At 48.7% G+C, this 21,331-nt stretch overlaps 1 protein-coding gene across 1 annotated transcript in view; it reads right to left on the bottom strand.

The window, feature by feature from the left end:
- LOC147122256 (MOB kinase activator 3C-like) overlaps positions 1 to 21,331 on the bottom strand; it is a 97,694-nt gene that overhangs the window by 20,460 nt on the left and 55,903 nt on the right. The window contains exon 4 of the mRNA XM_085983182.1: positions 4,519 to 4,721. Within this exon, the coding sequence (XP_085839308.1) occupies positions 4,519 to 4,721 (203 nt within the window). The remainder of the gene's footprint in view (positions 1 to 4,518; positions 4,722 to 21,331) is intronic.

Here is a 21,331-nt window from a genome sequence, read left to right as displayed (position 1 = left end):
AGGTCTCTTGTTTTCCTCCTTGCAGGAGAGGAGAGCACAGAACACCCGGGAGAGGCAGAGAACCGAGGTGGCTCTCCAGTAACCACACCATTGACTGCAGCAGAGTAGGAGGCTCTGGACATAAGTGGCGTTGCGGAGCTGCTGGCGGTGGGAGATGGCGAGAGGGGGACCTCCCAGCAACCTGGTGACAGAATTAAATATCATCCAGCCACATGGCATACAACAGTCACTCATGGTGACTTGATGTCAGCGGCCAGCGAAATATGATCATGTGCATAATGGTAACTTAAAACATTCTTATCATAACAGTTCTAATTCATGTCTTTATTCTCCCACAGGCCCATCTGTGCACCCCCCCCCCCCCACTGTCCAGCCAGAGGAGGAAGATGACTCCCCAGAGGAGGCCGTGGTCACTGAGGGTGCACTGTTACCAGACCCCTCCGCACACAGCACCAGCGCAGATACACACACGTTGGTGGGTCCAACAAGAGAGAGACTAGTGTTGTCACCTGGTGTGTCACAGATCACAAGTGAGCAAGAGCAGATGGTGGAGACAGGGACAGCAGTGGAAAGTCCTCGCCGGAGGGCACAGGACGCTCCGAGCAGTGCTCAGCTGGTCGCAGAGGCTGAACCTCAGGGGCCGTCGACAAAGAAGATGATTCTCGAGGAGCAGCAAAAAATGCCCGAGGCTCTGGCAGCTTTTCCAGCCTTTGTGTGCGATTGTAGGGAGAATGGAGGTGTCCATCTCCAACATGAGCAGCACCATGTCGCAGGCAATGGTGACTGTAAGCTCTTCCATGGAAAGGGTGGCCACCTGTATGGAGCATCAAATGTGCCAGTCAAACGAGTGCATACTTGCTGTGAAGAACAGCTTGCAGACTCTGATTGCAGCCATATCTAGGAGGGATACAAACTTAGACTTGGCTGTTCATCGCCCCACTGATGTGCAGCAATGTGCTCTCCAGCTCCTTGCTTGCAGGGAAGTGCGGGTGGGCCATGAGAGGGATGATGGGGAGAGTGGACATGGAAGTGGGGGCTCTGCTCAAAGCACTCCCACTTCTCCCCCTCAGTTAGAGCCTCAAATGCTGCCTCGGATCCCGACGGCTGGGTTTGCCCCTGCACAGTTGCAGGAGGAGCCGTCTTTGGCGGGGTCCTCCAAAAGTGTCTAAGAAGTCAGAGCAGGGAAGTGAGCAGCCTGCCTCTACCTCTGCTGAAGCCACAGGGGGGCACGTTACAACAGTAGTAGAAAAAGAAAAATGACACAATTGTAGATGCACAAGGGTATGCACATGGGTGTGTTCCAAAATGTTAGAGGGTTAAGTTTCAGTTCAATTTATGAGCCACATAAATTCATTTCTTTGCACCACTTTCCTGTCTTGTTCATTTTTGCCTGCTACCTGGGAAGTGGCCTTGTCAGTTGGAGTGAATGGTAAGACATCACTTAACCTCGAGCAATGGGTGTGTGTGACAGGGATGGTTTGATCATTTTAGGACTGCTTTGTGGTGTTGGTGGCGGGGGGAAGTTGGTTCAGCATCTGGGTGCCATATGGGTGCACTGGTGCAACTTAACTAAATCGTGCCATTATGAGGCCATCCCGGGCCTCCCGGGCAGCAATGTGCGCCGCTGCTGGTTTCATCTGCACCTCAGGTTCCTCCCCTTCCTCCTCCTCCTCCGCTGAGGCTGTGCACTCTGCGCCTTGCTCCTCCTGTAGCTCCAATCCTCGCTGTTACGCTATGTTACGCAGAGCACAGCATAGGCGATCAATTCTGGAGACCCTGGCTGGTGCATATTGAAGGGCTCCTCAGATCTGTCCAGGCATCTGAAGTGCATCTTCAGCATCCCGATTGTTTCCTCTATGACATATCTGGTCGTCATGTGGCTTTGATTGTAGCGCTCCTCGGCCTCATTGCTTGCCATCCTCAAGGGTGTCATCAGCCATGTCTTCAGTGGATAGCCCTTGTTTAAAAGCAGCCAGCCGGTAAGGCTGGTTGGTGGTGCAAAAAGCAAAGGGAGGGTGGTCTGGCGCAGACCCCTGGGAATTTGGTACACATATGCCAGATGAGCTGTACATTGAGGGAGTGGATGCCCTTCCCAGTGTGATCTGGGGGTGCTTGAGGAACACATGGGTGCAGTCGATGATGCCCTGCACCTGTGGGAAGCCAGCCAGAGCCGCAAAGCCGAGCGCCCGCTCAGTCTGACTGGCTTCACCAGTGGCAAAGTGTAAGTGCCTGACTTGTGAAACATGTGTGAGCATTTGCATGCGGCCGACTGTGAGATCCTACAAATGTCTGCTGTAGATTCCTGGAAGGAACCTGAGGTGAAGAGGTTGAGGGTGATGGTGACTTTGACAGCCACTAGTAAAGCATGTCCACCAGGTCCATTGGGCAGCAGGTTTTCTTCCAGCAAGGTACAAATGTCTGCCATGACCTGACACCAGAGCCTGAGCCTCCTGAGGCACTACTGTTCAGTCATGTCCAGGAAGCCGATCCTCTGCCTATACACCCTGTGTTGGGGGTATCGCCTCCAGCGAGGCTCATTCCCTCTCTCCTGTGGAGCGGGGGAGCGGCAGGTCTGCTGCTGGTGGTGGTCTTGTTTCGAATCTGAGGTCCAAGCTGAAACAGCATAAGTGGCACCCATGCTGATCTGATAGATGCCAGGTAAAGTGGAGATCAGAGGCACAATCCTCCAATGTAGCGAGAGTGAATTCTAATGTAGTGAGAGTGGCTTCCGAAGTTGTAAAAATCACCTGCAAACTCCTGAAAGCAAATTCTCAGCACAAATGGTGCCAGCAGAGCCTTTCCCTTAGGCAAGGAAGCAGGTGTGAGGTATGTGATTTTTTTCAACCGTCAATTGTTCAACTTGCACAATGGCCACTCAGTTCTCGCCTTGCTTTCAGGAAGCCCGTGAATCCCATGGACAGCCAGTAAAAGCTGCAACATCAGGTTAAAAAGGCTGTTAATAGCCTGTTAATTAGCTCTTTAATTAGGTCGCCCGCCTCTCCCGAGCGGGTCACTGGCGCTCTGACTAACATGCCCGAGTTAAAGGTGAAAGTCAGTGGGATGAAGGCGGCTTCCTGACACGCTGTCAGCGCTTTTAACTGCCCACCCACTCGCAAACTCGCACTCTATTCAAAGTAAAATTTCCGGCCATAGATTTCTGTATGCTCACTCACTTAATACAAGAGTGTGCACTTGCAACAGTAAATAGAACAAATAGTGGCCAAATGAATGGGAAGCTGCCATAGGAAAGGGGTGCAAGATTCTGGAGACTGTTTGCACTGTTCCACCAACGATCATTCCCAATATGAACTCTACCCTGGGGTTGGGTTTACTTTACTCAAGGTGGAACAATCTGGTGAGTTTATAGTTACCAAGTTTGCTCTGACTTGCAGTTGGCAAGCAACGTTGCTGTTAAGATACAGCGTTTGGATTAATATAAGACTTCTGATTCACCATCTTCTCTGACATGAAATATGTCTGTCTGAAGTCTTCCAGTCATCCTCTTTCCTCCCCCCACCCCTTTAAAAAAAAAAATGCTTTTATCTTGGCACACTTACAACCTGACAGCTTAGCTGTACCCAACATAATTTGTTGATTCTAGGGGAAATCACTCCTGCTACAGAAGGCATGCTATTTGATTTGTTTTTTCTTTGAAGATGGCCAAGTTAGCTCCTTAACCCAGCAACCATTGAATTTAATTCAAGTTTGGGCCAAATTAGGGCCAGGTTTCATGCTGTCGAATTAAATTTAAATCTATTGGTTTGTATCTTGTGCATAATCACTATGAAACATCAGAAAAACACAAAGAATAAGAGAGAATGAGAAAGTAAGAGGATAATGAATGGGTAAACTAGGGCTTCAGTGGAACAGGGCAGAGTAAGCAAGGGTAGAATGAGTAGGGACAGGGTTGGGCATATTGTATGGGATAAGAATAATGTAAGAATTAGGGGAATGGGAGAAAGTTAGGGACAAGATTGACATATTTTACTACGGTAGTTCATTGCTGCTGATTACACTATCTTCTAACTTGCAAATAGCCACCACTAAGAGTATTTGCACGCCATTCACAAATGGTTAAAATATGAGACTACATGTATATCACAGAATCACAGAAACCCCACAGTGCAGATAGAGGCCATTTCGGCCCATCGAGCCTGCACCGACACATATCCCACCCGATCCCCGTAACCCCTACACCAACACATATCCCACCCTATCCCCGTAACCCCACGTATTTAATCCCCCTAACACTAAGGGTCAATTTATCATAGCCAATCAACCTAACCCGCACATCTTTGGACTGTGGGAGGAAACCGGAGCACCCGGAGGAAACCCACGCAAACACGGGGAGAATGTGCAAACTCCACACAGACAGTCACCCGAGGCCGGATTCGAACCCGGGTCCCTGGCGCTGTGAGGCAACAGTGCTAACCATTATGCCACCATGCTGCCCCAATGAAGCCATCAGAAATACAAGTCCACAGGCAGATATACAACCATATTTGTAAATAAACATACCAGAGGCTCCAACTCCCGCTCATCAGTCAAGTCAAACTCTGTCACAAAGTAGTAGAAATGCTTGTAGCAGGTATTGACATGGGCTTCAGCTCCCATGGTGGTAATCCGATCAAAATGATGGATGTAAACATGAACAAAGACACGGAAAAGTCTAGTGAGAATCTTCTTACAGAGTTGCATGAAATTCTTAGGGAAGGGAACACCTAGGAAAAAGGAGACAGTGAAGTTGAAAAATAGTTTTGTTGGGGAAAAAAACCCTCATATATACAACATTCTTTATGATATCATCACTTTAATGACCTCTGCTCCCTCTCTCCTGTAAGGTGATTGAGTGGCACAGCAGGCATACCTACAAAACTCAGTAAAGGTGACACTTTCAAAAGTTGACAGCTTCACAAACAACTTGCAACAGAAGAAGTGGCCTGAATAAAGTCCTCTGACCAGGTCTGCTGCTTCAAGGGACTGAATAAATTAAATTCCTGTTTATTACATTAGATTTCAGGATCTTCATTAGTGTTTTGGGACCATATTCTGTAATTCAGTTTTTTTTCCTATGAAAACTGAAACCCAATAACTTCATACATTGGCAGTCTTACTCAGAATGGCTGATGTGGGAAATGGAGAAATTTCACACCAGTATTTGGCAGGCGAGGTTATGCTTCCAATATGTTGATAAATACCAGTTTCATGGTGTGCTCTAAATAGAGAGTGAGAGAAAGCAAAAGAATTATACAGAGAAAGGGCTCTTCAAGCATTCTTAGCCCTGGTGAAAGCCTTGTATTAAACCACAGGCTTATAATTTGAATACTCTTACAATTAGTGGGGGCATTTTGACTTTGTGCGATGGTCTAAATCTAGTAATGAAAAACATATACCGGAGCAATAGTTCTGATGCTAATCGGAGCCACATATTCACATTGCTGTGAAGTTGGGAAGCTAGGGCACTATTCATATCACTCAAATGTGCTACATGCTGCTCACCAGTCTCCCACCACCAATGTGACAAGATAGTTCTCTTCAATCATTAAAATGTGAATGGTCATTTTAGTTAATTTCCAAAGCTTACATTTTATTGTGAGGGGGAAGGAGGCAGTTGCATCAGCTACTTGTGCACTACAGGCCTGCCTCTCCTCCTTCCAGAGAAGAGAAATGAGTTCATGAATTCGCGCCAGTAGTGCTTCTCCGCCGTGCTTTAGTGCCTCAGCGGGGATTCCATCTGCTCCTGAGGCCTTGTTGTTCTTCAGTTGTCGGATGGCCTTTTCAACCTCATGCCGGGATGGGGTTGTGCTGAGATGGTGGCGGGTATCATGCTGTGGGATGGAGTTGAGGACACTCGAGTCGAAGACAGAGTCGCGGTTAAGGAGATCTTCGAAGTGCTCCTTCCAGCAGGCACCGACTACCTCTCTGTCCTTGATGAGTACCTCTCCGTTCTTGGCCCACAGTGGGGTCGGGCCTTGGGTGCTTGGGCCATAGATGGTCTTGACTGCACTGCGCTAAAGAATCCACGCACGTCGTGGTTGTCGGCTAGCTGCTAGATCTCTGCACTTTCTCCACCCACCATCTGTTCTTTAGGTCGTGAGTTTTTTGTTGGACCTCGGCCTTCAGGCTTCTGTAGAGCTGCTTTCTTGCTCTCGAGTTCTGTTGCTGTTTCCAGATCAGGAATGCTTTGTGCTTGCGCCTTATTAGCTCCTGGATCTCCTGGTCATTCTCGTCGAACCAGTCTTGGTGTTTCCTGGTCGAGTGACTGAGCGTCTCTTCACAGGTGCTGATTATGGAGGCCTTGAGTGCAGACCAGGCACTGTGGGCACTCTGTGTCTCTGCAACACTGGGAGTCGTCGGGTTGGTTGTGAGGCATAGGCTGAATAGGGCTTTCTTAGCAGGGTCTTTGAGTGCTCTAGCTTTGATTTTCCTGCGGCATTGTTTCTGTTGCCGCTGCTGTTTTGGGGCTACATTGATGGAGATGACAGAGCGGATTTGGCGGTGGTCTGTCCAGCAGTCATCAGCTCCTGTCATGGCGTGGGTGATGCGGACGTCCTTGCGGTCCCTCACTCGAACGATGACAAGCGCTCTACTCGGAGTTCCGGCACGGCAAGAGAGCCCCAGGTGGGCAGAGGAAACGCTTCAAGGACACCCTCCAAGCCTCCTTGAAAAAGAGTAACATCCCCATCGACACCTGGGAATCCCTGGCCCAAGACCGCACAAAGTGGAGGAGAAGCATCCGGGAAGGCGCCGAACACCTCGAGTCTCTTCGCCGGGAGCAAGCGGAAGCCAAGCGCAGGCAGCGCAAGGAGCGCACATCAACCCAAGCACCCCACCCACCCACCCCTTCAACCACCGTCTGCCCCACCTGTGAGGGACTGTAGGTCCCGCATTGAACTCATCAGTCACCTGCAAACTCATTTTTAACGTGGAAGCAAGTCATCCTCGGTTCCGAGGGACTGCCTAAGAGGCAATGCCTATTCTTTCAAGTTATTTCTCATGAGTGAGCTGTTGAAAGCTCATCGTCCTGTAGTTCAAAAAAGGCCTGAAATGGTAACTCTAAATGGTAATTAAAGATCAGTTGTCTGAAGCAGCTACATTGCAGTAATGGGGTAGCAAACCCAGATGAAAGCACTGACCTTCATAGCAAGAGGATTCGAGTACAGGAGCAAAGATGTCTTGCTGCAGTTGTACAGGGCCTTGGTGAGACCACACCTTGAGTATTGTGTGCAGTTTTGGTCGTCTTATCTGAGGAAGGATGTTCTTGCCATGGAGGGAGTGCAGCGAAGATTCACCAGACTGATACCTGGGATGGCGGGAATGACGTATGAAGAGAGATTGGGTCGATTGGGCTTATACTCGCTGGAGTTTAGAAGAATGAGAGGGGAATCTCATTGAAACTTATAAAATTCTAACAGGACTAGACAGACTAGATGCAGGAAGGATGTTCCCGATGGCGGGGGAGTCCAGAACCAGGGGTCACAGTCTAAGGATAAGGGGTAAGCCATTTAGGACTGAGATGAGGGGGAATTTCTTCACCCAGAGAGTGGTGAACCTGTGGAATTCTCTACGACAGAAAGCAGTTGAGGCCAATTCATTAAATATATTCAAGAAGGAGTTAGATATATTTCTTACGGCTAAAGGGATCAAGGGATATGGGGAGAAAGCAGTGACAGGGTACTGAATTTGGATGATCAGCCATGATCTCATTGAATGGCGAAGCAGGCTTGAGGGGCCGAATGGCTTACTCCTGCTCCTATCTTCTATGTTTCAATGTTTCTGCTCTCACCCCTTCCCCTCTCTCCCAGAACCATGATAGAGGTCCCCTTGTCCTCACCTTTCACCCCACCAGCCTCAACATTCAACGGATCATCCTGCGCCATTTCCGCCACCTCCAGCGTGATCCCACCACCAAACACATCTTCCTCTCCCCAACCCCCCCTTCAACATTCCGAAGGGACTGCTCCCTCCGCGACACCCTGGTCCACTCCTCTATCACCTCCAACACCCCTTCCCCTTCGCCTGGCACCTTCCCATGCAAGCGCAGGAGATGCAATGCACGCCCTTTTACCTCCACCCTTCCCACTGTCCAGGGCCCCAAACATTCCTTCCAGGTGAAACAGCGATTTACTTGTACTTCTTACAATTTAGTATACTGTATTCGCTGCTCATGATGTGGTCTCCTCTACATTGGGGAGACCAAACACAGATTGGGTGTCTGCTTTGCGGAACACCTCTGTTCAGTCCGTAAGGGGGACCCTGAGCTTCCGGTCGCTTGTCACTTTAATTCTCCCCACCACTCCTACTCTGACCTCTCCATCCTCGGCCTCTTATACTGTTCCAACAAAGCTCAACATAAGTGCGAGGAACAGCACCTCAGCTTTCGATTAGGCACTTTACAGCCTTCTGGACTTAACATCGAGTTCAACAATTTCAGACTATAACCTCGACCCTGATAATTTTTCTTTTTTTTTCCTCTCGTTTCCTCACATGGTAGCTATTAATGATTTTGCCATTACCATTCACACCTCATCTAGAGTCACCTTTTGTTTCTTAACGTCCCATTACCTCTCCTTTTGCCTTGCACCATCATCCCTTTTGTCAGTCAATCTCTCCTGCCTTCCAGCCAATCACAGACCTTCCCTTTGTTCTTTCCTCCCCTCCTCCCTGCCCCTGCTTAAAAATCTCTCTACTCTAAACTTTTCCAGTTCTGATGAAGGGTCCTCGACCCAAAACGTTAACTCTGTTTCTCTCTCCTCGATGCTGCTTGACCTGCTGAGTGTTTCCAGTATTTTCTGTTGTTATATGTGATGGAATACTCTCCATTTGCTTGGATCAGTGTAGCTCCAACAACACTCAAGAAGCTCAACACCATGCAGGACAAAGCAGTCCACTTGATTGGCACCCCATCAACCACCTTAAACTCCCTCCATCACCGTGGCTGCAGTGTGTACCATTTACAAGATGCCCTGCAACAACGCGCCAAGGCTTCTTCGACAGCGCCTCCCAAACCTGCGACCTCTACCACCTAGATGGACAACAGCAGCAGGCGCATGGGAACACCATCACCTGCAAGTTCCCCTTCAAGTAACACACCATCCGAACTTGGAAATATATTGCCATTCCTTCATCATCGCTGGGTGAAAATGCTGGAACTCCCTCCCTAACAGCACTGTGGGAGCACCTTCACCACACGGACTGCAGTGGTTCAAGAAGGCAGCTCACCATCACTTTCTCAAGGGCAATTAGGGATGGGCAATAAATGCTGGCCTTACCAGCGACGTCCACATCCCATGAATGAATTTTTTTAAAATGAGAGCTATGAGTGGTGTGAAGAGGAAGAATGGGCAACTATCCAGTGCAGTAACTATAGGACTTGTGAGGAGCGAGACAAATGGCGGAGGACGATGTGCCCAGTTGTGTCTGCAAACACTCGTATGCTGATCAGGCTCTCCAAGATGCTGACTGACATGAATCAGTCATTCATGAAAGAAAGACTTATGAAATAATACTGAGCGGCCTACGGGTGGCGCTGTCCAGGGAGAGTATAAATACTTGGGCACGGGTCCAGATTGCGCAGGACATTCTTAACAGGAACTAGTGAAGGACACAACTGGACCTCCATGTTGTAAAACAGTTGATTAAAGCTTTGTTTAACGCTTAGACCAAGTGCCTAGTAGTTTTCTTATGTTACTGACCATCAGTGTCAACTGCAGAAGATTTTTCTGTATGGGGATCTAATTGTAGTGTATGTACCTTTAAGAGAGAACTACTTTTACAGCTCCTGTATACTGTAGTACTGGCAGTGACCACACCTGTATATAAGCCTTGAGCATGCCTCTGTACCCCAGTCTTGAGACTACCCTACTCCAGTAAATACCTGTTGATTGTTAAGTTACAGCATCCGTGTGGTTATTGAAAAACATCATACTCTCAGAATCACGGATCTAACAGTGGCGACGAGTGTCGATTCGAATCTACCTGCAACTCTGCATTTCCCTTCGAGGATTCGCTCCGGGAGGGCGGTGGAAGAAAGTCGAGGCCAGAAACACGGGTGTCGACCACGAGCAACCGCCCAGTCGTCCGGCAGAGAGTGAACATCGCAGGGGAGGCTGTGGAGAGCCGGGCTTGGTTCCCCAGCCACGACGATCAGCAATAGACTGATGACAGGTACAGCGCAGACCCTTCCGGGACAGCGGCGGCTGGAGCCGACCGACAGCGGAGAGAAAGCCGAGCAGCGTCGACGGGGTAAGACAGAGGGTGAAGCGCACAAGTCGCAGCCGGGGGTTGAAAACTGAGCGGCGTCGAGGAAAAACAAAACAGAGAGAGAGGGTAAAGCAACAGCCGGGTTCAGGACCGAGCGGCGGACACGGGAAAGGCGCACAAAAAAAAAGAACGCGCAGAGCACAGCCAGGGCTCAAGGGCTGAACAGTGTCCGCGGGGAGAAGAAGGGAGAGCGCGGGAGACGCCATTGAGCCGCAGAGAAGAAGGGTGAGCGCGGGAAGGAAGGAAAGCACGGGAGACGCCATTTTGTGCCAGCGGATAAGAAGGAGAAGCGCGGGAAACGCCATTTTTGACAGTTAAATCACACCCAGGGATGCAGAAGAGTGGCAGTATCTCTACGTTCGACAATGAAGTCGAAGATTGGGCGACATATGTGGAACGTATTGAGGTGTACTGCAGGGCGAATGAAGTGCCAGATGCTAGGAAAGCAGTGGTTTTGTTAAATTCCATGGGTGCAAAAACTTATGGGTTACTGCAAAACCTAATAACCCCAGAGAAGCCTGTGAACAAGAATTTCGAAAGCATAGTAGAAATCCTTCAGGGCCACTTAAACCCCACACCGCTGCTGATAGCAGAACGATTTAAGTTCCATAAAAGAAACCAACACAAAGACGAAAGCAATGCTGAGTACCTAACGGAACTGCGCAAGCTATCGAAACACTGCCAGTTTGGAGCGGGACTAGCAGATACGTTAAGGGACAAGTTTCTGTGTGGGCTGCAAAGTGAAGGAACCCAGAAACGGCTTCTATCAGAAAAGGATCTTACGCTGGACAAGGCTTTCAGTATGGCAGTATCACACGAAGCAGCCGCAAGGGGCGCTGCAGAGATACAACGGAGACCGCAAGAATATGGCACCAATGAAATGTCCTATGGAACAGGGAAGTGCTATCGCTGCGGCAGAACAACACATGACCAGAAGGATTGTTGGTTCAAGGACCAAGTGTGCAGACAGTGTGGAAAAGCAGGACACATAGCAAGAGTCTGCAGGTCTGGGAAGAAAACCAACAGTAAGAAATCTCCACAGGAGAAGTACAAAAAGGTACACCAGGTGATGGACAGTAGTTCAGACGAACAGAAAAGTGACACAGACTCCGGAAGCAAGGAGCTGGGTTGTCTGAAACTACATAAGGTAACCAAAATGGAGGATCACCAGACTATCTGGGTTACACTCAAGATAGACGGAGTCCAAGTGAAAATGGAATTGGACACAGGATCAGCCCTAACAGTCATAAACCAAAGGGACTACAAGCGGCTATTTTCACATATACCCTTGAAAGCTACAGAGATTGTCTTGAAGACGTACACGGGGCAAAAAGTTTACCCCAAAGGAAAAATAAGGGTAAAAGTGATATATAAAGGCCAGGAAATACCTAAAATGGATATATATGTATTGCCAGATGGAGGACCACCACTGCTAGGACGTGAATGGATCCGGAAGATACAATTAGATTGGCATTCCATACAGGCACTGAAGGTTGAGGCCAAAAAGGATGACGACGTCACACCTGGACGACTGTCAAAAATGCTAACTGACGCAAAAGAAGTGTTCCAGGAGGGACTCGGAACACTAAAAGGCATAACAGCAACGATTAAAATAGAGGAAAATGCAAGCCCAAAGTTTCTTAAGGCCAGACCAGTGCCTTATGCGATCAGAACAGCTGTCGAAGCAGAGCTGGAAGGGTTGGAACGTTCAGGAGTACTGTCCAAAGTAGACTGGAGCGAGTGGGCTATACCCATCGTTCCTGTAATGAAGAGGTCGTTGAGTAATACGCCTGGGGAACCAAAGAAGGTCCGCATCTGTGGGGATTTTAAGGTGACAGTGAACCCAGTCCTTCACACGGTACAATATCCGCTTCCACGAATTGAGGATATTTTCGTCTCGCTATCTGGAGGTAAACGCTTCACCAAAATTGATCTAGCCCAGGCGTACTTGCAAATGGAGGTAGAAGCCTCGAAACAATACCTTACGATTAACACTCATAAAGGTCTTTATCAATACAACCGGCTGGTGTTCGGGGTAGCATCGGCTCCGGCTATTTGGCAAAGGGCGATGGATCAAGTCCTGCAAGGGATTCCAGGGACCCAGTGTTATTTGGACGACATCCTGGTCACGGGCGAAAATGACAATGATCACCTCGCCAACTTGGAGAAGGTGCTCACCAGATTAAAGGAATATGGGCTATGAGCTAATCGCCACAAGTGCGAGTTTTTCCAGAAGCAGATCTCGTATTGTGGCCACGTCATCGATGAAAAGAGGTTACATAAGTCCCCTGAAAAGATTGAGGCAGTAGTCATGGCTCCAGCACCGGAAAATGTGTCACAACTGAGGTTGTTCCTCGGGCTGGTAAACTACTACCATAAGTTCTTACCAAATTTGTCCACGGTATTACACCCACTGAACACCCTTATGCAAACAGGGGTACCATGGAAGTGGAACGAGCTTTCCAGAAGTGTAAAGAATTGATCACATCAAAAGAGGTGTTGGCCCATTTCAACCCAGCACTACCAATTCGTTTGGCATGTGATGCATCACCCTATGGTATTGGAGCGGTGCTGTCGCACATATTCCCAGACGGGTTGGAGAGGCCAGTAGCCTTTGCGTCTCGGTCGCTAACCTCAGCCGAGCGCAACTACGCCCAGATTGACAGGGAGGCCCTCAGCCTAGTATGGGGAGTAAAAAAATTTCAACCACTATCTGCATGGGCAGAAGTTCACCTTGCTGACTGACCACCAACCACTTGTCTCCATCTTTAATCCTAAGAAGGGCGTTCCAGTAATGACAGCACAACGGTTACAAAGATGGTCCCTGTTTCTAGGGGCGAATCAATATGAAATAGAATATAAAGGCACGAAACAGCATGGAAACGCTGATGGGCTATTGCGCCTGCCACTGCCTACTGTGGAGGAAGCACCAGCAGTGGACCCTATCGAGATATTTTATTCGTCAATAATTGAACGATTGCCAGTAACGAACGCGGATATAGAGGAGACCCGCAATGATCCGACGCTGTCTCGGGTATATGATTTGACGGTGAGGGGATGGCCAAGACATGGCGACTCACTGTTGCCAGCATTCTCATCCAGAAGAGAACAGCTGTCAGTATGCCAGGGGACAGTGATGTGTGGATCCAGAGTGGTGATTGCACCCAAGTTAAGGGAGAGAGTGCTAAATGAGCTACATGAAGGTCATCTGGGGGGAGTGAAAATGAAAAGCCTTGCTAGGGCTTATGTGTGGTGGCCGGGAATCGATCAACAAATCGAAGACCTAACCAAGAGCTGCTCAGGATGCCAGAAGGTCCAAAATGCACCACCACATGCCCCTCTACACCCATGGGAGTGGCCCTCCTCTCCATGGCAATGGGTGCATATTGATTTTGCTGGTCCATTCATGGACTCAATGTTCTTAATAGCAGTGGATGCTCATTCGAAGTGGCCTGAGGTGATAAAAATGTCCTCAACCACTACAGAGAAAACGATTGCAGTCCTACGGACCATATTTGCCAGAAACGGCTTGCCAGAGCAGATTTGCTCTGATAATGGACCACAGTTTGTGTCCGAAGAGTTTCGAAAATTTATGAGAAGGAATGGAGTAAGGCATTACACATCCGCCCCGTATCATCCAGCCACAAATGGATTGGCTGAGAGGTTCGTACAAACCTTTAAGAAGGCGATAAAGGCCATGTGCGACGATGAAATTCCACTACAGCATAAGGTGGACAATTTCTTATTAGCCTACCGAAACGCGACACATGCAGTTACCAACCAGACCCCGGCCATGATGTTCTTTAACCGCAGGTTGCGATCTCGTCTGGACTTGCTTAGACCAAATGTGCGAAGAAATGTTGAGGATAAACAATTCCAGCACATCAATGAGAAGCCGACAAGGAGCTTCAACGTAGGACAACCAGTCTTGGCCCGTGACTACCGAACAGAGAAATGGCAACCCAGAACGATATGCACAAGGCAGGGACCATTAATGTACACAGTGGATGTCGGGGAGAACATTGTGAGACGCCACGTTGATCAGATCTTAGCGTCACAGGAACGAGTCAACCCCATGTCTTGCGTACCTGGGGATGAACCCGACATACCGCTAGCATCTACCTCCGAACCAGTAGCAGTGGAACCCGGTGAACTAACCGATGAAAAGGGGCCAGAAGTGCCTCCGCACCAAGAACAAAAACCTCAGGAAAGGCGCTATTCCGAAAGGATCAGGAAGCCGCCCCAAAGACTGAATCTATAAATGGACTATTGTTGTTTAATGTACATGTTAAAGTGTTAATTGTTATTTGAATATTGTGGGTACTACTAATCTAAAAGGGGAGGAATTGTAGTGTATGTACCTTTAAGAGAGAACTACTTTTACAGCTCCTGTATACTGTAGTACCGGCAGTGACCACACCTGTATATAAGCCTTGAGCAAGCCTCTGTACCCCAGTCTTGAGACTACCCTACTCCAGTAAATACCTGTTGATTGTTAAGTCACAGCATCCGTGTGGTTATTGAAAAACATCATACTCTCAGAATCATGGATCTAACACTAAGGACATACTCCCAACAAGTTTTTATTTTTAACACTTTATTTTGTGCATTTTCCAGCATTTTGGAGCTTACTGCAATTCTGCCTTTCAAGCCAAATGTACAATTTCTCCTGAGAGGGTTACTAATATTTTAAGTAGTGGTACGGATAATCGGGGGGCAGTACTGTGTGGCGGGGGCAGGTTGGTAGCGGACCTTTGTCTTACGGATGTTTAGTGTAAGGCCCATGCTCTCGTACGCTTCGGTGAAGGTGTTGACGATGGTTTGGAGTTCGACCTCCGAGTCAGCACAGACGCAAGCGTCGTCTGCATACTGTAATTCGACGACAGAGGATGGGACGACCTTGGATCTGGACTGGAGGCGACAGAGGTTGAACAGTTTCCTGCTTGTTCTGTAAATTAGCTCCACTCCAGCAGTGAGATGGGGCATTGCAGCAAGGAAGATCGAGAAGAGCGTTGGGGCGATTACACAGCCTTGCTTGACCCTGGCTGCCCCCCCCACCCCCCGATTATCAAAATCTACGACAAGGCCTTGGACAACGTGGACCACTTTCCATACGTCTGGAGCCTACTGTCAACAAGGGCAGACGTGGACGACAAAGTCCAACACCGCCTTCAGTGTGCCAGTGCAGCCTTCAGTCGCCTGAGGAAGAGAGTGTTTGAAGACCAGGACCTCAAACCCGGCAGTAAGCTCATGGTTTACAGAGCAGCAGTGATACCCGCCCTGCTGTATGCCTCAGAGACATGGACCATGTACAGCAGGCATCTCAAAGCACTGAAGAGGTACCACCAACGCTGCCTCCACAAGATCCTGCAAATCCATTGGCAGGATAGGCACACCAACGTCAGTGTTCTTGGTCAGGCCAACATCCCCAGCATCGAAGCTTTGACCACTCTCGATCAGCTCCAATGGGCGGGTCACATTTTCCGCATGCCCGATATGAGACTCCCAAAACAAGCGCTCTACTCGGAGCTCTGGCATGGCAAGAGAGCCCCAGGTGGGCAGAGGAAATGCTTCAAGGACACCCTCAAAGCCTCCTTGAAAAAGTGTAACATCCCCACCGACACCTGGGAATCCCTGGCCCAAGACCGCACAAAGTGGAGGAGAAGCATCCGGGAAGGCGCCGAACACCTCGAGTCTCTTCGCCGGGAGCAAGCGGAAGCCAAGCGCAGGCAGCGCAAGGAGCGCACGTCAACCCAAGCACCCCACCCACCCACCCACCCCTTCAACCACCATCTGCCCCACCTGTGACAGAGACTGTAGGTCCCACATTGGACTCATCAGTCACCTGCAAACTCATTTTTAACGTGGAAGCAAGTCATCCTCGGTTCCGAGGGACTGCCTAAGAAGAACAGTGGTACGGACTTGAATACGTTAAATTAAATAAGCTGACACCATCCATTCAAATCCCGCAGACAGGAATGTAAAAGAACACGTTAATCTTTCATTCACTATTATTGTCCACAGTGATTTCTAGCCTATTTTTCTATTTTGAAGATGTCAAAAAGATTTATTTTCTTCTACTGCAAATAAAGTTATTACATGTTACAATCATTAAAAAGTACAAAAAATGTTGCTTCGAGGAAGCGGCATGGAAAGCTGAACTTGGTGCCCTCACGCTCATCTGCTTGACTGCCTCCAGTCTGGGTGAGGCTTTTACTGATTATTGTCGTTCTCAATAATTCCTAATGTACGTCGCCTACTCTAATAATGTTTTTTTAAAATCTCGGATGTTACAAGGGTGAAGGTGCTGTTGCAGGAACCTTGGTGAATTGCAGTGCATCCTGCAGATAATACATACTGCAGCCACAGTGTGCTAGTGATGGAGGGGATGCATACGGTGTCCAGTGGCAGGGGTACTGCTCAAGCGAACTGCTGTCTCGAGCTTCTTGAATGTTGCTGCAACTGCACCCATCCAGCTGAATGGTGTTATCTGACCTGTCAACAGTGCAGAGATGATTTCTTCTTCGCAGCCTTCGTGCTGCATCCTTCTTTCTGCTGACTGACTGACTTCTCGTGTCTGTGTTGATTCCCTTCAAAGACTGGCAGAGATGAATGAAATTTGTCAGCACCAAGGTGCTAGATGTCTCCTGGATGCCCAGACATTGCTAATGAATGGGCTACTGTTTGGGGAAAAATAGCTTCCCATCCCACCTTTAAATCACCTTTCACCTGACCAACCCAGCAGAGGGCTGTCTGGAGAAACTACACCCTTTCAAACAAGCTTCTGCCCAAAACCTATATTAAATTGTTTATGTCCAAGTTTTTTTCATGGAAGTAATGGCCACACAATCCAGAGTTGTGATATAGAAGGGCCACAGCAACTAAGCACATTCAGAGAGGACTGAAATGCTTTTGTGTTCAGATAGGTCCTTTAAGGAGAGAAATGGAAAGGAAGCCTCATTAATTGGCATGTTCTCATAGTACGAGGCACCTGGGCAAACCCAGTAGACCTGCTCATCCAACACAAGAGTCATTTGCTACAGAGTGAGCTGAATTCTACTAGTTTTTCCTCCCTCAATTTCATAAAGTATAACATACCAACCATAATTCCAACAAAAACCAGGGGGAGGGGCAGAGGGAAAGATATTTATGTTTCTTTTTTTGGGGAAGGAAAGGATATTCTAATTTTACTGAATTGCATCCTAGGTTCCTCCTTCTCCATAGTCATGGTGTGGAGATGCCGGTGTTGGACTGGGGTGGACAAATGTAAGAAGTCACACAACACCAGCTTATAGTCCAACAGTTTTATTTGAAATCACAAGCTTTCGGAGCGCTGCTCCTTCGTCAGGTGAAGTGGAGAGATGCATAAAGACACTGCTTATATAGTCAGAGAATAATGCCAGATGATTACAGGTAATCTTTCTAACTGCCATTTATCACACTTCGGCAGAGAGATAATCACAGCAAACAAAGGTGTGAATGGTGTCCAAACAGGTCAGTCAGGAAAACATTACATCAAAGAACAATGAGGTGGGGTCACAAGGGGTCAAATGTTGCAGATGCTGGGGTCTGTACGAAAAACAAAAAACAGACAAAAAAACATTTTTTTGCTGGAAATCACAGCAGGTCCGGCCGCATCTGTGTAGAGAGAACAAGCCAACGACGACTCGAGTCTGGATGACCCTACGTCAGGTGGGGTTACATGTAGCGTGACATGAACCCAAGATCCCGGTTGAGGCCATCCTCATGAGTGCGGAACTTGGCTATCAGTTTCTGCTCTACGATTTTGCATTGTCGCGTGTCTCGAAGGCCGCCTTGGAGAATGCTTACCCGAAGATCGGAGGCTGAATGTCCTTGACTGCTGAAGTGTTCCCCGACTGGGAGGGAACACTCCTGCCTGGCGATTGTTGCGCGGTGTCCGTTCATCCGTTGTCAGTGTCTGCATGGTCTCGCCGATGTACCATGCTCCTGGGCATCCTCTCCTGCAACGTATGAGGTAGACAACGTTGGCCGAGTCACATGAGTATGTATCATGTACCTGGTGGGTGGTGTCCTCACGTGTGATGATGGTATCTGTGTTGATGATCTGGCATGTCTTGCAGAGGTTGCCTGTAATCATCTGGCATTATTCTCTGACTATATAAGCTGTGTCTTTATGCATCTCTCCACTTCACCTGACGAAGGAGCAGCACTCCGAAAGCTTGTGATTTCAAATAAAACTATTGGACTATAACCTGGTGTTGTGTGACTTCTTACACTGCTCCATAGTGAGAGTGGTGGCACACATCAAGTCTGGATGCCTGTCACCCATTCTGGCTTCTAGTTCAGGAAAATCATAACTGGCTAGTAGATTTCAGTGAAATCATTAGCCCTTCATGAGCTGATATCAACTGACAGTTACATCTTGACTGTCTGATCAGTGGTCCTATTATCCACGAGGTACACTTGTCATCACTTCTCAAATAACATTAAATGGTTTATAGCTCCAGATTAGTGCATTCATTACATTCAATGACATATCTATTAGGGCTTTGTCATGATAATTGTGTACAAATGAAGATCTATATGACTGTTTTCTAGTAATTCATGTTGCCTTCATATTCAGCCATAGCTCTCAAAAAATCATACATTTAGAATTTGTGCATTAAGGCAGTTCCACACACAGCAAATTCATAATCCAGCTGCATATTACAAAAAACAGCCAATAGCGATTTCTCCATAAAGAGAGGGGGGAATAAAAATAGCAAGATGACTTTGGTCTCTGTGCAGGATCATTCCTAAATATTCCCTCCTTTTATAAAGAAAACTAAAATTGGTTTTGTTTGTATATTACGTGAGTGCAGGAGGGGCACTGTAGTGAGATCAGAATTTGACCACACAGATGCTGGAAGGACAGAACGGCTTGTGGAAATTGCACCAAGATGCCACTGAGAGCAGCGGCGAGAGCAGACCTGGTCGAGGACGGAGTGGAGCCAGGGGAATAAAGAGCGGAGGAGAGAGAGGCCCAAACTCACCGAGAGCAGCGACGAGAGCGGACCTGGGCGGAGATGGAATGGAGCCAGGGGAATAAAGAGTGGAGGAGAGAGAGGCCCAAACTCACCGAGAGCAGCAGTGAGAGCAGACCTGGGTGGGGATGGAGTGGAGCCAGGGGAATAAAGAGCGGAGGAGAGAGAGGCCCAAACTCACCGAGAGCAGCGACGAGAGCGGACCTAGGCAGGGATGGAGTGGAGCCAGGGGAATAAAGAGCGGAGGAGAGAGAGGCCCAAACTCACCGAGAGCAGCGGCGAGAGTGGACCTGATCAGGGATGGAGTGGAGCCAGGGGAATAAGGAGCGGAGGAGAGAGAGACCCAAACTCACCGAGAGCAGCGGTGAGAGCAGACCTGGGTGGAGACGGAGTGGAGCCAGGGGAATAAAGAGCGGAGGAGAGAGAGGCCCAAACTCGACGAGAGCGGACCTGGTCGGAGATGCAGCGGAGCCAGGGGAATAAAGAGCGGAGGAGAGACCCAAACTCACCGAGAGCAGCGACGAGAGCGGACCTGGGCAGGGACGGAGTGGAGCCAGGGGAATAAAGAGCGGAGGAGAGAGAGGCCCAAACTCACCGAGAGCAGCGGTGAGCGCGGACCTGGTCGGAGATGGAATGGAGCCAGGGGAATAAAGAGCGGAGGAGAGAGAGGCCCAAACTCACCGAGAGCAGCGGTGAGCGCGGACCTGGTCGGAGATGGAATGGAGCCAGGGGAATAAAGAGCGGAGGAGAGAGAGGCCCAAACTCACCGAGAGCAGCGGTGAGCGCGGACCTGGTCGGAGATGGAATGGAGCCAGGGGAATAAAGAGCGGAGGAGAGAGAAAAAAAATCAAGGAGTGACATCACAGGACAGCAGGTAGGTGATTGGTTGGTGAGTATTACGGGTTGTTTTTAGTCTCAAAGCTAGCTAAAAAGTTGTAAATTGTTATAACTTTACTTTATTAAATTAGTAACTAAAACTAGATTAACCAATTAAGTAATAAAACCAAAAAAATTGATTAAAAAATATTAATTAATTAATCAAATATATAAAGAAGGTTAGAAAGACTTGGCAGGGCAGGTGCTGTGCCGTAACTGTAACATGTGGGAGTTGGGGAGACCAGCGAGATCCCGAGCAACCACATCTGCGCAAGCGCCTGCAGTTCGAGGAACGTCGGCTCAGAGTTGTTGAGCTGGAGTCTGAAGTGCCGACATTGTGGGGCATCAGGGAGGGGGAGAGTTACCTGGACACTTTGTTCCAGGAGGCAGTCACACCCCTTCGGTTAAGTAGTACTTTAGAGTTCGTCAATGGTCAGGGACAGAAGGGTGTGACTGCGAGTCAGGAGGATATGGGGACCCAGGATGCAGTGATGGAGGAGCCTCGGCCCTTGACTTTGACCAACAGGTATGAGATACTTGCTACCTGTGGGGATGAGAACAAGGTAGATGAGAAAACTGAAGATGGTACCATGGTGCAGGAGGCCATTCAAGTGGGGGGAGTGAAAAGGAATGTGGTAGTGGTAGGGGACAGTATTGTCAGAGGGATAGATACTGTTCTCTGCAGCCGCGACAAGGAGTTCTTAAGGTTGTGCTGCCTGCCTGGTGCCAGGGTAAAGGATGTCTGCTCGCGGCTAGAGAAGAACTTGGAGTGAGCGGGGGAGGATTGTCGTGGTCCATGTAGGAACCAATGACATAGGTAGAACTAGGAAGGAGGTTCTGCGGAGAGAGTTTGAGGAGCTAGGGTCGAAATTAAAATGCAGAACCTCACAGGTAATAATCTCTGGATTGTAACCTGAGCCACATGCAAATTGGCATAGGGACAAACAGATTAGAAGGTTTGATGCGTGGCTCAAAGAGTGATGTGGGAGGCAGGGGTTTCAATTCATGGGGCACGGGCACCAGTACTGGGGAAAGAGGGAGCTGTTCCGTGGGGATGGGCTCCACTTAAACCAGGCTGGGACCAGTGACCTGGCGAATCGAATAACTAGGGAGGTAGATAAGGCTTTATACAAATGAAGGAGGAGGGTGGGAGGATTCAGGAAAGGGTAAATTCAAAAGCAGTAAGA

This window comes from Somniosus microcephalus, chromosome 3, assembly GCF_052327205.1.
Source record: "Somniosus microcephalus isolate GS21.2 chromosome 3, FLI_Smic_1.0, whole genome shotgun sequence".
Lineage (NCBI taxonomy): Eukaryota > Metazoa > Chordata > Chondrichthyes > Squaliformes > Somniosidae > Somniosus > Somniosus microcephalus.
The sequence above is the reverse complement of the archived record's forward strand: the minus strand, read 5'-3'. Positions and strand labels throughout refer to the sequence as shown.